Below are 17,090 nucleotides of genomic sequence, written 5' to 3'. Positions count from 1 at the left end.
AGAGGAAGAAAATCATCACTGTAACTTTCCTTCTCTGCTTGAAATTACTGGTGACTGGGTTAAGGGCTTAATTAACAAAATAAGGAAATTAACCAAACAATTGCTCTCTCAAGGACACTTACTTTTGGCAATAGTTTTCAATTACACTTAAGTGTGAAATCATGTCCTGAATGACTGTTTAACATGAAGGACATGAGTAATCAATTCTTCCTGCCAAGGAAAGCCAAATTCTGCTGAATTAAAAAAAGCTGTTCTAAAACAATGAGAAAATATTTCTAGAAAACATGCCTCAAAGTAATGCAACCCGATACAAACCAAAAAGTATCTTCCATGTTTCCTAATATCTGCATTTCTTCATTTAAAGATGCAAATAAATTTAGACAGTAAACAATGCATATAGAAAAGGTAACATGAAAATGCAAGGAATGAATCAACAAAAGTGTGGTTCACCTGATAAACACTTTAAAATATAATTTGGGATTAAGGAAAATAGCTAAGAGGGAACTATCTAATGATTTCAGGACCGGGCCAAGATTTCAACCAGTGAGAGATACGCAAAGTACTTACTTTCTACACCAGATTGAGAAAGCAACTCAACTTAAATTATTCTCTGAACAACAACGATAATAGTTCCAGTAATGAAATAAGAATATCATAACAGAGGGGAAGGTATGACAGCAAAACTGAAGTACACAGCAACTCTCATCCATTGATCAGAAATGTAGCAAACTACTGAAATATTCCCAATGATATATGGTAGTGTAACAACAAAATTAGTGCAACTCTGTCATCGTCTTCATTCTAATTCTATGAGCATTTGTTTAAGTGTTCAAAAATATTTTTTTAATTATAGGCTTAAGTAGACATTTGCATGATTTCACAACATAAAGAAATTACAATTTATTTAAAAGAAGTATCTTGACTTCCAAATATTTTTATAAATTTTATTTAGGTATTAAACCAGACAACCAGACTTGAACTTCAGCTTTTGGAACACTCTCTTTCAACGAACAAACTAGAAAGACAGATTTCAGATCAGACCAATGAGATAACTAAATTACAAGAAAAAAACAGGTAAGTTTGCTTATCAACCCAATAAAATGCTATTCCCTGAAGTGTCCTTCTGATGGTTTTAGAAACAAATGTACTCAACTAGGAAAATAAGGCCTTGTACAGAAGCTCCCCACACCCAGCTATGCTCATTACAAAGGTCGTATATTATTAAAGGCCTAGAGAATCATGCAGGTTTATTCTTCTTGTGTTCTGTTTATATATAATTCTTCACTCCCTAAAGTTCTCATTTATATGAAGAAGTTAAGGTTAAAACTGAAATACTTCTCAGTACTTCCGTTGTAGCCAATTTATATTCTTCTTTAGACTTACCCAGATGAAGTTGCAGATTATGTAACCTGACTCAAACTAACCCGGTGCAACCACATCTCTGAACTTTTATTTCCATATAGTACACAGCTATCCTAATACACGATCAGGTCATTGCCACAATTTTTTTCTAACCTGGGGAGAAAAGGCAAATACTACTCAAATTCAACGTTCCTTACTAGTCAATCTTTTGAAATTCAGACCAATATCCAACTATTACTCCTATCAGTTTCTGTACTCAGCTGTTGTCCAAAGGCTCATACCTTTTTTCCAGCTAGTTTCATTTTCATATCACCAGGGGCTTATTTTACTTTTGGCAATAAATAGTTTACAGAGAAATCTAAAAGCAGCAATAACAGTAAGTTTTCTCCTTCAAAGCCATGTTTTTCAATGAGAACCATATGTGCAAAGTGCTTTTTATTTTGAAAGAATTAGCTTAAAAACCCAGGAGACGTGTTTTGACATTTTTGTTCACTACTCTACTACATTTATATATGCTCCCTAAAGGTTTTATCTACCAGCTTAATAAAAACAAGCATCCTTATCAAATGGAAAGCAAAGTAAATACTGAATTTTAAAATGTCACCTTTTTTTTTGTGTTGAACTCAGCAGACTTTAGACTACCCTTGTAGAACCCACGTAAACACAAAAGCATTGTTTCTCACCTAACAAAAGACAATCTGACATTGAGCTAATCTGCTTGAAACATAATTATAAGCTTCAGGATTGTTTTTTAATAATGGCAATGGATTTTAGGTGAACTTCTCCCTTCTGGCCACGCATCTTTTAACATCAGCTTTCTCAGAGTCTGCATCAGAACAATTACCAATGAAATAATGTTCCGGCCAGTACTCACACCAGCTCCAGAACTGGAGATGGGTAACACATCTTCAAGTAACTATTTGCACGGTTCCCTGTCTTAATGCTGTAACATGTATTTATGTTAAGTATATATTTTATTATAATTACAGGACATTTGAAGAGTTCATAGGTTCATCTTTGAATAAGTTTCATCTTTTAATAGGGTAAAAACATGAAATCTTTCACTGTATCTTTCTTCTCACAATGTTGAATTATCAAACACCAAATTGTTACCCTTTAAAAGCCTGCAATACAGACTATAGTAGATAATGTTGTTTATTGATGTACTACTATAATAAATTAAAGCATATATATCAAACTAAACTCAGCTTTCATTTAGCTTTCTACTGCATGCATGGCATCAGAGAACGAAGTTGAGTGCTTATGAAGAAAGAAACTTCTGCAACAGGCTTGATTCTCTTTACATCAGCTCAAAATTGTTTCTGGGGAGCCTAATTGTAATCTTTTATTTAGCTTTCTAGAAAAAAGAGTTCTTGAGATGGAAGACAAGCACACACTTCAGCTGAAGTCAATAAAAGATGAAAAAGATCAGCTTCAAGTCCTAGTAGCCAGACAGAATTCTATTATAGAAGAACTAGAAAAACAGTTAGTTACAGCTACAGTAAACAACTCAGTTCTGCAAAAACAGCAACATGACCTGATGGAGACTGTTCATAACTTGCTTACTATGATATCTACACCAAACTGTAAGTAAAAGCAGACATGCTTATATCATTTGAGTGACATTCCCTAATTTGTGTACATTACCTATAAAGTCTTAAAACCAGTTTCACCACACTTCTGCTTCTTAAAAAGTATAATTTTTTTTGCCTTAAATTCCGCATCTGAATAAATTAACCTTTTGGGGGGGGTGGGGGGAACAACCACAAGATTTATGTGGTTTCTTTTCAACATCTTGTTCATCTTCTGTGGTTTATATTGGTTTGCCTGCCCACTTCTCCAGCGGTTCAACAACATACAGAGATGCCAAGTATCATTCATCTCACCTGGCATTCATTCATCCGGCAGTATACGCTCCCTTGACCATATACCTAGGTTAGACTGCATGATGTAGGCCTGTAGTTTTTCTTCCTGGCTCACAAAATTTGCTTCTGCCACCTCTCATTGCTCTGTGCACATAGAGTTGATCAAAGAAAGGACAAATTATAGTGGCTATTAAAGGCAAAGGAATCAGCACTGGCCCAATTTTTAGCACCTATGTATGCCCCAAACAACAGAAAGCACCAGCCCAGGGCAGCAGGTACTCCCCAAAGTCCTCCAGTCTTTCACTGAAGCTTTCCTGTTCATCCTAAAAATCCCTCAGCCTAGCAAATTTTATAGGCAATAATCTCAGCCCTAAATGCCTGACAGCCCTGCAACAAATCGTAGCCACTGAGCATAGCTTCCAAATTTATGCAGATTCACAGGCTCCATAAAAAACCCACACAAACTATAAACTGAAAGTTATGGCTAAATGGGATTGAAACAAATGAACGAATTCTTTACCTTGATGTTTGATACGGAACTTTGACAAATTAAGAAGGTATAGCTGTTGTATATAAAAAAGTAAAGAATCTGGAATGTTTGCCTGTAAAGCTCCCAGGGTGGGAAATACACAAGAATGTAGAACCTCTGAAAAAACATTTAAAATTAAATACTAGGAAGATTTTAAAATAGTTGTCATTGCAACGTAAAAGACAGTATAGACAGACTATGCTATGTTACTATAAGTTGGATCACAAAAAAGGAAAAGGATGTTCAGAAGTCCTCGCTTTCAGTAGTGCCCTAAATGATATGTTTTAGGTTTTTCTAAACAAAGTAAATCCCAAGTTTTTTGTCTTAATAACTGACACTATCCCCTTAAATACCATTACCAAGGCTGTACATGTTCCTACTGATGTTATCTGCTATGCTAGTGCACAAATAAGTAAACAAGTCAAAGTCATGTTGGCTACAACACTGTTAAACCCAGAGTGGAAAAAATAATGAATGTTTGCCAAAAAGACAAAATTAGCAGGGAAAGCTTCTAAGACAGTATACAAACAATAGAGTGTGGAAAAGCAATTAAAACACTGAACGTGTTATTTTTATATTTAAGGCAAAGCATGTAAACAGGTAAATAATGAGTAAGCAAGCTAAAAAGAACATAATAAACAACTGTAATATAAACTTGTATTTATATGGCACCTAAAACTTTGTACTAACTGGCTGTGCTTGTTAGATTAAATTAAAAGGGAAAATACACAGAACCAAATCCAAAAGGGTCAAATATGAAATATCAGTCCACAGGCGAAATGCCAGGAAATTCCAACCTCCATAGTTAATAAAGAACTGAACGAAAAGATGAGCCTTAGATTGTTCTGTAAAATAAGAAGGCTTAGCCATATTAAAATGTATTTTTTACACAAATGAATTCCAGAAGGGATGTCTCCTCAGTGGGTTGGGCTGAGCTACCAAGCTTCAGCTTGGTACATACAAAGTTGTTTCTGCTCAGCATAGGGGCAAAAAAACTAGCTAAAACTTTGTAAGAGTAGTTATTCCAGTCAGCTGTATTATAAAAGATTTTGTAACACTTAACACTAGATTTCACAACTCCTACGTTAGATTTCACAATATTAGAGTGCTGGCCAAAGGTCATTATTAATGTAATAGATTGACTAGTTAGATATGTTTGTAATAGTAGTTAATGCACGCAGAGATTGTAATGCATGTAGGAGTCAAGCAAAGGCAATGAATGGAAGCAGAAACTGTTCAACTGAATGAGATGCTACGTCCTAAGTTGTCTTATTCCACATAATAGCGTCAGCACTTTTCAACCTATCAAGCAACCATGCCCATATCAGAATAACGTCTCTAACTAATATAAAGTGACAACACATATAATTAATACCTTGATCTGTCATTTCTTTCAGGACCAGGCATATTTTTTTCGGAACTGCAAAGCTTTAAGCTGATTACATCATTAATTGCTTCTTATTAACTTTTATTCATCTCCTCTTAATGCCTTCAATTCCTATTGTATTTTTAACAGCGAAGAACAACTTCATAGCTAAAGAGGAGCAAATCAGCTTCAAAGACTGTGCTGAAGCTTTCAAATCTGGACTGACAACAAGTGGAATCTACACTTTAACAGTTCCAAACACTGTACAAGAAAAGAAGGTAGTGTGGCTATAAAGTGCTACTTAGGCATACTGTGTGTTAAAAAGTTATTTGATCTGGTAAATATGCTATTTTAAAGGCTAGTTAAGAGTGAAGTTTATTACTTACCATGGTTTTTTATGAGCGTTTCATCACTTACAGATCTGAGTGTCTCACAGGAAGAAGAAAGTCCTTCAGGTGAAATCTTGGCTCAGTTGAAATGAATAAGTGTTTTGTTGTTCACTTCAGCATGCAAGAATCTCATTCTTTGTTTCCACATAATTGATGCAATTAAAGCAATATAGTACTGTAATTTCTTTATAAAATCTCTAACTCCAACACAATTGCTCTGCATGATCAGCAGTCTCCTGCCTCCTCTAAGTTCTTAGTTGCTTCATATACCCAAGTCCCTTCAGGTGGCAAAAGGAGGTAAAATCAGGGGCATGGAAGAGTACTCATGGGTGCATAATCATGTAAGCAATCTACTACTACTGGACTCATGGATGGGTTCGTTTTTTGTTATGCAGAGTTTTAAGGGCATTTGTGTAACAATTAGATTAGCAATTAGATCAGCACAACTGACACTGGGTAACAGAGAGGACTTTCCAGGAAAATACTGCTCTGACTTAAATAAAAGGTGAGAGTTTGCAGTGGTTTCACTAGATCAGTTTAAATTCCTCTATGGACCTTTTTTTCCCCTGTGTGTTTAACTGAAATGAACTTCAATGTCAATTTAAGTTAAAGCAATACATCATATCTCTATAGAAGAGACCTTCAGCTAAAAATGGCACTCAGTGGATGAAACACTGGATGCCTGACAGATGCTCCGTCTACTGCAGTAAATAAAATGATAAAGCTTCAGTTAGTATAATTCAGTTGAAACAATCAATAAAATCTGAAAGGGAGAAAAGTCCCAGGTAGATTGTGAGGATAAAGAACCAAAACCTGCACTGAGCATTCTGAGGAGTGGGGCTCAAATGATGAACGTTTGTTTCCAACTTTTCAGACACAGCAGGCTGAGGAGGCTAAGGGACATTTGTACATAGCAAAAATGCTTAATATATTTCTTAGACAAACATTAAATAATTTTCTAATGTTGTTATTTTATTATTTCATATTGTAGACGCTTCCTTAGAAAAAATGAAGTATTTTATGGAATTCCTAAGGCTCTAGTTTATTATATCAGAAATACTTGGGGGAAAAAGCCTAACAGAAAATGTACAAAAGCAGAGAAAGATGAGGCCCCGTCTGGAAAAGCAATTGGTAAAACTCTGACAGAGAAAGCAAGTCTTGATAGTGAAGGTTTACAAATTAAGTTCACCAGTGACTAGTCTTTGAAGTGCCAGAACTTCATCTAGCCCAAGCTAGACTTTGTGATCTTTACTGTTACAAAGCTCTCAACTAAAGGTAATAAGCAATTTGTTTGGTAAGATCTATAAAATACAATACATAAAACCTGCAATTTTTTCAGATGATATCTAGAGAAATGATGATATCTGCAGTCTGTTTCTCTTGAGAAAAACTAAAAGAAAAGAGGCTGGTTTTCCTTTGGAATAGTCTAGTCTATAGTCAATACATCTGTTTCACAAGAAAATTAGTTACATAAGATGCAATAAAGTGATTTATTACACATGAAGCATGGTATTTAAATAGCATAGATATCTACAATCACAATTTTAAATGCTAAAGGAGATGCAAGCTACTGCAGCTCTAAAGTAACAGATTGCAGCAGTCTTTGTTAGACGTCTCAGGAACGGTTACATTCCTTGAGTGTCTTAATATTACTTGTCGCAAGATTTTACCTTTGGTTTTAGTTTTACTATCAAATATAATATACAGATCATACATATTTTCTAAAAGCAGACACAAGTGTGTGCTATATTACAGAATGAAAATTTCTGTCATAAACTTTAGCACTGCATTTTCAAAGCCATAAATGTTTAGGCAATTTATATGATCTGAGAAGCCAGAGTAACACACACTTCTACGAAACTAAAACCTACCAAAATATTCTATCACTGAAACAAAAGTACAGACACAAATTTCCTAGACTATAAAATATGAAATGCTTTACATTTGAACATGGAGGCATAAAACACTTAACAAAATTACCCATTTTGGTAATTGACTAGGTTAAAAAAAGTAGTTAAAATGTAATAATTTAATTAAATTAGTAATTCTTTTAATAATATTAAAGAATTTCAATCTTATTCTGCCCACTTCAGATAGAATGAAAAAGACACTTAAAAAGACAGTGAAGGTTTTACTTACTATATGACATGAAAAATAAGAGACTAAAAAGTTTTAATCTGATGCAGATTTTTTATACAAATATAAATGCATAAGAGGAGTTGTCAGGGGAAGTGAAGGTTTAGGGATAATCAACACCTTACACCGTTTTCAACTGTTTATGATGTGGATGGCCACACGGACCAGGAAACAGAATGACCTTTTTTATTTGCCAAAAGTGCTGCGCTGCTGTTTATGTTTTCGTCTTTTCCTGTTGTAACACCTTCTGACCTCCCAACAGGCTTATAAACAACTTCTGTGTAATCTGTAACTGATCCCACTTTACTAATTTGTCTCCCATCATAATCCAAAACTAAAGAACTGCATATGAGAGCTGAGAGGAAAACAATTATTTCATTCCATTAATATTTTCAAGCTTTCAAGCTTTCCTGTTCTGCACCAGGACAAAAGCTAAGTCCTTTTAAAAACACTGAGGAAAAACAGCAAAAGACTGCTGACACAAGGAAAAATGGCAGAGGCAAACCCATGACAAGTCGATAGCTTCATGTTTACAGCAGTCACTTGAACCAATTAACCTCTCCTGGTCTTAGCTAGGCAGAATAGTTGAGTCTGGTTGACCCTAATATATTAGCTCAGCCGTTAACCACAACTATTGCCAATGTATCACCCCAAATCTTAAAACAGTGGTTGAAGCAGTGGCTAAGCTCTTCCCCATTTTCACCCCTGTTGAGCTGAATTTTTGTCCCAGAACCGACACACATTCCAAGCCAAGGCCTTTTTAACCAAAACTTTCTTGCAGAAAGTGATTTGGGCAAATTTGAATTTACCAACAAAATGGTTTTGCATAACTTTCCTAAAAAGTGATCATCCAGACAACTAGCTAGTCATTTCAAAAGCAGCCCATGCCACAGACCTTACATTTAAAATACACCTACACAAATTGTTTCCAACCCCGAACATTAAAAAGGAGCATATGCATAGCTTCTCTGATACAGTACGAGGTCAGATTTTTTTTTTTTTTTTGTGAATTTTACATCGTCTGTCTTTTTCACTGGTATTAGGTTAAATTACATTATAAACCACACGTGTAGTTATTTTTTCCGGAAAAAGGAAATTAAGACCGCAATTCTTATCTAGTCACACCTCTAGGAGCTAGAGGTAGCAGAATACAAAATCATTGAGCATCATGACTCAAAAGTGTTCAGACGACAGCCAAAAGTGATGCAAAGGGACTCTGCACGGATGTGGCAACCGCACTTGCTTTTGTGTAAGAACTGTAGTGGGTCTTCATTCAGAAAGTAGGTCTGAAAACACTTATGCCCCAAATATCCTAATATACAAGAAAAAAGAAGAAAAATTACTTGCTCTGAACGTCAACTTCCTAGACAGTGAAGACGTCAAATTGACTGCTCACAGCTTACGTGCTTATCATCTTTGGAAAGGGGGCTACTTCTGGTTACACGTACATTACAGCATTTCCAAAACTACAGCACTGATCTTTAGCTGAAGGTGAAAAGCAAACAGCTGACCTTGGCGCTCACAGTGCTACAGCTGCTAGAACTGTAAGTACTGAAGCAGTTCACAAGATGAATCAAATATTCCCCCTGCCAATTTGTGGTAATTTAAGAGGCTAATCTCTTTATTCTTTTTGGCATCTGTTTGAAGACTCCTGCTGCCTGCCTAATCTTGGTATCTATTTTTATTAGTTTTATGAAATGTTACATTTCTTCCTTTTGAATATAAAACCTAGGCTAGGCTGAAAGGTCAGAAGAGTTCTGTTCTAGTAATGAGTGTTAGAGAAGGCCTTACATGCATATCATTTTACTGGAGAACGATGATTTTTTTTTTTTTTAAAAGAAGTTATAGTCCAAATAAATGCTTCCTCTCCCCTCATCTTTCACATACATCATAAAGAAATTGTTCCCTCTGCAGACTGACACAGCAATTTATTGTGTTTATTTTAAACTAAGCAAATCTTTTCCTTAATCTTCATTTTACTGAACAGCCTATCTCCCTCCTTAAAAATACTTATAAATATACATCATTCACTTAAGTGTTTTTAGTAAAGAGTAATAAAAATAGATCAACTTATTTCATTAATTTTCTTTCTGTAATCTTTACTGCCATTTTTCTTCACTGACTTTATTTTTTCCCAAATGAAAAATCAAGTGTGTATGTAAATTTGAAGTTCCTAGTTTTACAGTAAGTAGTCAGAGAATTGATTTCTAGGGAAATGATCTGGAAAGCAAATGAATGATTTCATAAGCAAAGCTGCATGTGTGAGGGGTTGAAAGATGGGTTCTGAATTGCCAATCAAGCCTGAAAGCAAAACATGTTGCTGTATGATGCTTACCTAATAGGTGATAAAAAGAATTTTCACTTTTTAGCTAGTTCAGGGGAGCAAGTGTGCAACCACGAAGTACAGCAGTTAGAAACCATACACTGAAATCTCAAACAGCAATAATCTTCTCATCTTTTAAAACAGTTACTATGACACTAGAAGGAGATGATGTAACCAGTACATTTCCTTTGCCTGTGCCACACCTTCCACCCAAGAAAGAAAAGGATTTCCCTTTCTAAGGCCATAAAAGTGGCATCTTTTAGAAGTACTTACAGATGGGTGACGTGAAATTTTTTGGTGTGGAAAAATTAGCGTTTATCCCAGCATTTATCCCAAAGAGTCTATAGTGTCTATAAAAGCTAGTTGTCTTACCATTCACATACAAAATGGATAATGGCTGTAACAGGAATATTTTACGTAAGACATTCACAGTCATTCACTGTTTGAGAATATTTTAATCTCATTAGAACTAATTAAAGTGCTATTTTAAAGCATTTATATCTTCAAAGTAATAATTCCAGCTGAAATGATATTTAGATGATAGGCATCAAGGAAATTGCATGTAACATTCAAACCCATCAATTAACGTCTACAATAGCAATATCAGACTGGACCAGTGGCCCATGTAAATTAATACCTGGCCTCCCTCTGTAAGTTTTTAAAAACTACGTGTTTCAGAGAAGGGTGAAACAGTTCTATTCTCAGTCTGGCTGCTTATACTGTCCTTTCGGGGGGTGAAGCTTCAGAGTCAACAACTTTCTCTACAGCCAATGATATTTGACCACTGTTAAATCAGCATTTTAACTTGTAGCGAAGCTTAAGAAACAGTATCTGCATCTGCTTTAGCCCATCCCTAGTACCCCTCTTCATAGCTCCTGTGGAAATTAATTTTCACATAGGCATTACACATCACATGAATTAGCTTTCTAAAACAGATTGAACATCTTTTACAATACCTTATCTTCAGCCTTTCCTTTTCAAGGCAATTTTTATTTTTACTAAATTTAATTTATATACTATTACCAAATCTTTATCAGTCATTAAATACAGAGGTTAGTAAAATCAAACAAAAACCAGGCTATGAGGTGCAAGGAATTGCACACATCAGTACAAATTAAAAAGTTGCTTTCAATTAAATTCCATTCACATGACATACTTTAACAAGTAATCCCTAATCCAACTCTTTATTTTTTTATCTTTCCTAAAAATCTCCAGTTGAATGTCTCAGGATTCTCTGATGTTGAACAGAGAGTCTAGATACAACCTCAAAACACAGTATCTGCTTCGGATTTCCAATGTGTTTGTTACATCCTATTGAAACACTAATATGTTTATTATTTGCAGCTCTAAGGGCTCGCTTTCCTTTCAAAAGTCTTTAAACAGTATATATGCCACTGCTTGCACTGTAAATACCGTTTGATGCATGTAAATATATGTGTGTGTATAACATATGTACCATACACATACACAGAAATACATGCAAGCCCTGAAAGAGCCAGCTATATTGAAAACTGAGTAAGGAGCATGCTTTTCTTCCTAAGATGATGCACAAAACACTGCCACAGGACAGAACGAAACTCTGGCTTCTCTGAAGTCCCACTTTTCAGTGAATTTCCAGGATGTCTAACAGTTCAAAGAACTCAAAACTGCTATCTGCTAACACTGCTGAGACAGTCTCCCGCAGAAGAGGATGAAAAAAACATACAGGTTCAGTGTCATTCAGTCATGATTTGGGGCATTTATAGGCATATTGTGACAAGCAGCAGTAGTAAGTTAGGTAAGAAGGAATATCGCTGAGAGATTTTTTTAAACAAAGAAGGAAACATCAAAATTCATAATGAAACACTCCAGCCTAGGTGTTTTTTTTTAATTAATCTGCACAGATGAAATATCCTATCAAAGTGTAAGAAGCCAAATCTTGGCCTCACTACTGTATGGGAAGATGCAACTTCACTTAACTGATGGAAGATCTAGAATACAGGTTAGAAGTTAACATAGTTTAATCCTCAAACTATAATTTAAAAACTTTTCAAAGATGTGAAATAATTCTGAAGAGGACATAGAACTTCGGTATCTTGGCAGAAAGTGGTAAAAAAAAAAAATTAAACTTCCAAATGAGAGAGCCTAAAGCATTAACTGTGAACTCTCCAAACAGGAATACTTGTACAAGAAATTTAAGATTTTTCTTAAAATTAGTATCAGTACTAACATGCAATTTAAACAGAAACTGATTTCAGTTTGACTTTCATTATACTATTTCACACCAGCTTAACTCCACTGACTTCACACATCTACTTTTAAATTCTGCTACTTACAGAAAAGCAGAATGAGATGCAACGATTTAAAATCCTTTCTCAAGAAAAATGGTCCTAAATATTCACATATTCACAAGATTTTCTTGTTAATTTATCACCTATTTCTCCCAAACATCACTCCAAACTTCCCTCTAAATTTTCAAAAGTTTTTTTTTCCATCAGTATCTCCCCAGTGTTTTGGCACCTTCAGTAATACCTTTTATCTCTGCCACTACAGTGAACATACACCAGAATTCTATTTAAGTCAGTCACTTTCTATTTTAATGTAGAAGGAGATTGACTGAACAAGTCACCTGTAAACTTGAATTTTACTGTGCCAGGGATGCCTTTATTGGGTATTCTAAAACTCTGTTCAGTGAAGTGCCTATTACATGTTAATCCTTTCGAATGTTTAGCAATAACTTGGTAAAATCAAAGACGACTTACGAATATTTGGAAACATCTGATAGTTGTTACTTTTTTGTTCTAGAATGTAAGATATTCATCGCAGTTTGTATAATAACATGTCTTCAAGATTTAACTTTCAGATAATAATTAATTGTTCTACACTTAGATTTAACTTTGGGGTCAGAACATCTGCAAAGGCATTGAACAATGACAGTGGAAATAAAAACATATTTCAGTTTGCTCACTGCCGAAATTTAACAGTATGTATACTCTGACAAGCCATGGGAAATTTGAATGGGTTTCTCACAAAAAAGATGGAGAAGTGAAAACAACTTTTAGGAGAAATATTTCATCAGGAAACTCACAAAAATATCAGTGCTAGAGGGAAGTATAGAATCAGAATCTACATTCATTTTTTTCTCCCTTTAACACCAGCTATCAGCTATTTTCAAGGTGTCATTTGTGTTCTGTTAAGCCTGATATCTACCGAGGAATCACATTTATTTGTGGACAACCACAACGGATTTGTATGAAAGCCAAGAAAACCAGCATTTTTAGGTTAATACACTTTTTGCATTTGTACACTTTAAAACTTGCCACTATATAGAATTATGCGAAGTACACGCTTTGTATTTTTGTTTTCCCATGACTGCATGGACTTACGCTGTTACACGCTTCCTCTGGTAGGCCTACTGTGACATGGAAACTGGTGGAGGAGGTTGGACAGTTATTCAGAGACGTGAAGATGGCAGTGTGGACTTCCACCGGACATGGAGAGAGTACAAGATGGTAAACGATGTTTTCTGAAACCTTAATATTAGTTGTTATTATTATCTGAAATCTCATATAATAAAGTTACACTGATAGCATCCTTAGAATGTAAGCAGGTTTAAAAAGTTGTCTTTGTCCTTAGATGTTAATTTAGAAAATGTCACAGCAGTACAAGTTGTTTGCCTAAGCAGACTTGCAAGTGTGATGTTTGTTTTTAAAGAGAAACCTCACTTTCCTTTAATCAACTGTTCCATGATATGTACACATTTTTTGAGTTATTTATATTTGTGTTTCTAGTGGCAACAGTAGAAACTGCTCCAAATCTACTAAGTAATATTGATTCATGATTTCAAATTCCTGAGTTTGTCTTTGCTGAAATTAACTTCTTGAAATATTTTAGATCTATAACCCTCACAGACACAGTAAAATTCTTAGTTGACAGAATGAAAACTATTAAACCTAAAAACTGATAAAGTGATCATTTCAAACTCAGAAAAAAACCAAAACAAAGCTATTTAAATATACAACTTGAATTACAGGGATTTGGTGATCCTGCTGGGGAGTACTGGCTGGGAAATGAGTTTGTTTCTCAACTGACTAATCAGAAGCGTTATGTTCTTAAAATACACCTGAAAGACTGGGAAGGAAATGAGGCGTATTCATTGTATGACCACTTCTCTCTAGCAAGTGAAGAACTAAAATACAGGTAAGCAGAAAAATCAGATCTGAATAAAAAAGATCTGATAATAATCAGTCTTGACTGTGTAGATTCATGACCTTATTTCATAAAAATTATGACTATTTTTCAGTTCACTCAGAAAATAATGTTTCCTCCATTTTTCACCTCTTGCCTAAAACAATATTTTTTTTTCCAACGGAGAGAATGTGTATTTTACTAGTGCACACTGGGTGAGTGTAACACACAAGATGCACAAAGATGAAGAGATGGTATAAGATAGGATATATGTGCCAATATAGTGGATGGCAGCACACAGTCTTCAGGGCAATAGGAACCTCTCTGCAGTTGCTATCTAATCCTGATTTCCCACAATAAATAGATTTCTGGAAAGTGGATGACTAAGATGAATAATACTGCAAGGAGATTTTCCACTTAAGCCAGTGGTTAGCAGGAGCTGGGTCTGTTGTCATGAAGAGTACACTGAGGCAATGCTACCTTCTCCTTCCGTGACCCACTGGCTTGGACTCTCAAAGAATAACTCTCCTACCTGTGAAAATGAAGCTAACAGCAAATGTCCAGTCTCACCCCCCAACAAACTTGTCAATTTGAACACCAGAATTTAATGGACCTATTACTTACGCTCCCATCATTCTGTAAAATGTAAAGCTTCACGATTTCTTCTTACATATTTGGTTAAAATAGGAAATAATATACATTTTAAATAAATATTTTGTATATAAATAAATATTATCATAGTATTATACATTTTAAATAGTACCATAGTATTATACATTTTGAAATAGTATCGGCCACAGCTGAAATATATGGGGAGTTCATACTTCATTCTCCAGGCTCTCTGTAAATTCAGTAGATGTTGTTCGATTGGTTATAGAAGAAACTAGAGTCTCTACAGTATAACAGATGCTTTCCTACTACATGGTCCATGAAATGTTTTTTCGTAAGAATCTTACAGATTCAGGGATCTTTAGGTGACTGGACGGAAAAATTGTCTAAATTAAAATGAATTTCTCTAAGATTTTTGGCAACTATTTGTTGTAAACAAAGTCAATCTGACACCTGAGAGAACTGATGCTGTTATTTCAACTCAAGTCTTATATGCAAAGCAATCCAAAACTATCAGCATCTCCCCTCCTCACCCCCGGCCCCAAACGTTAGATCTTAATGCCTTTGTAGTATACAGTTGTCTCAATTCCAAAGCAAATATTTTTTCATCTGGAAACAGTCAGAATCTACAGCAGAGATTTTTTTTAAAGTAATGCTTTAAAATACTTATAAAGGCAACCTTTGCAAAATGGGTCACTACCCTTGTCCATTTACAATATTAAAAAATAATTACTGAAAACTAAGATGGTTGTCTGTAAATAGATACTTTATTTTAATATGCAACCAAACATGGAATGCATCATAAAAAGCAGTGGTTTAAAGAATATATTTAACATTATGAAGAGAATAAACCTAAGAAAGTATTCAATTAAGAGCATCTTCCATTACATTAAAAACATTAATACATTCTGAATGCTGGTAAGATTATGAGTTGAGCCATAAAACTGAAATTTCACAGATTCATAGAAAAATTGAGATCAGAATGCACTTAGTTTGAGTCAAACTTCCTGATCTCAAAGCTGTAAGGTCAGACCAGGCTGCTGAGGGCTTCATCCACTTGGGTCTTGATAACCTCCAAAGGTGGAGATTGCGCAACCTATTCCACTGCTTCTCTGTCCTCATGGTGAAAAATGTTTTCCTGATATCCAGTCAGAGCCTCTCATTTCAATTTACATCCACTGCCTCTCATCTTCTGTTATACTAAGCTGTACTTTTAAAAATGGAATAATAATAATAATAAATGAATAATACTCTGCTTACATTAGACTTCAGATTGTATTTGAAAATCAAGCCTAGGCTCATACATTATACTTGGAACCTTTAATACCATTTATGTTAGAAATTGGCTTACAGAATTTTGAACTCAGCTTAAGAAAAACCAGAATATTTAACTTTGAGATTTTTGAGAAAATCTGTAATGAGCTGATCTTTTGAAACCTAAATGAATAAAAATTCATTCATTCTTAATATTTTCAAATAGGGAATATAAAATGGCTTAAAATAATCTGTTAAACTGCCACAGACAACTTCTATCATAAGCAGAGAATTACATGCAAGATGAAGACTGATCCAGGGGCAAGTTAATTCTCCTCACAGAGTCAGATCTCCTCCTTAGAGCAAATAGAATACCTCTGAGAAGGACGAGCTATTTGATACAGAAATGCAGTCACCAAAGAGATACTGTGGGAGCAGAGGGTTCAAGTCCTTCCAGTTCAAGGTAACACAGTAATAGCTGTGTAATCGCCTCCCTAGCTCGGTGCTCTGGGTCTCTCCCCACTGAGACTGGTGTAAGCAGATCCAAACAGCAGCAGCCTCACTGAAAGCTTTCCTTACCAGGGAGTTGAATACTTAATTTTTTTTTAATTTACTTAAATTTAATTTACTTTAATTTACTTAATACTTAATTATACTTAAAACTTAAATACCTGTGATAATGTAACACTAATAAAGCTATGAAGGATGTGAAAAGGAAGAGTAATTAGGAAAGTAGAAAGGGAAATATTGAGAAACTCCTAAAATACCAGTTGCTAGTTGGTAATTAGTAATCCAGGTAATGGTATTACCTCTCAGAGATGCAAAGTTGTAATGCTACATTGCCATGTTTTGCAAACTGCAAAATAGGAATCAAAAAAGTTTTGGTTTAAACTTTTGAACTTGATTAAAAAAATAATTGCACACACTGTACTTACAGTATTAAGAAATGCATGATCTATATGAAAAAATCAAGCAGTTCTTATCTACCTGCTCATATTTTCTTCTTATATGACATGAAGTAAACAGTCATCTCTACAAATGTGGAGGCTGTTTATTAGATTATTGTGCTGACCATTTCTGCTCATATGAA

At 34.8% G+C, this 17,090-nt stretch overlaps 2 protein-coding genes across 6 annotated transcripts in view; one reads left to right on the top strand and one right to left on the bottom strand.

The window, feature by feature from the left end:
• Positions 1-17,090, bottom strand: part of MCPH1 (microcephalin 1) — a 129,438-nt gene that overhangs the window by 59,579 nt on the left and 52,769 nt on the right. The gene's annotated exons all lie outside the window — the stretch shown is intronic.
• ANGPT2 (angiopoietin 2) overlaps positions 1-17,090 on the top strand; it is a 43,533-nt gene that overhangs the window by 23,423 nt on the left and 3,020 nt on the right. For both annotated transcript variants that reach the window (XM_030037529.1, XM_030037530.1), the window contains 5 exons: positions 953-1,074; positions 2,716-2,948; positions 5,273-5,400; positions 13,360-13,461; positions 13,983-14,149. In XM_030037529.1, coding sequence (XP_029893389.1) covers positions 953-1,074; positions 2,716-2,948; positions 5,273-5,400; positions 13,360-13,461; positions 13,983-14,149 — 752 coding nt within the window. The remainder of the gene's footprint in view (positions 1-952; positions 1,075-2,715; positions 2,949-5,272; positions 5,401-13,359; positions 13,462-13,982; positions 14,150-17,090) is intronic.

This window comes from Aquila chrysaetos, chromosome 15 (genome assembly GCF_900496995.4).
Source record: "Aquila chrysaetos chrysaetos chromosome 15, bAquChr1.4, whole genome shotgun sequence".
Taxonomy (NCBI): Eukaryota; Metazoa; Chordata; class Aves; order Accipitriformes; family Accipitridae; genus Aquila; species Aquila chrysaetos.
The sequence above is the reverse complement of the archived record's forward strand: the minus strand, read 5'-3'. Positions and strand labels throughout refer to the sequence as shown.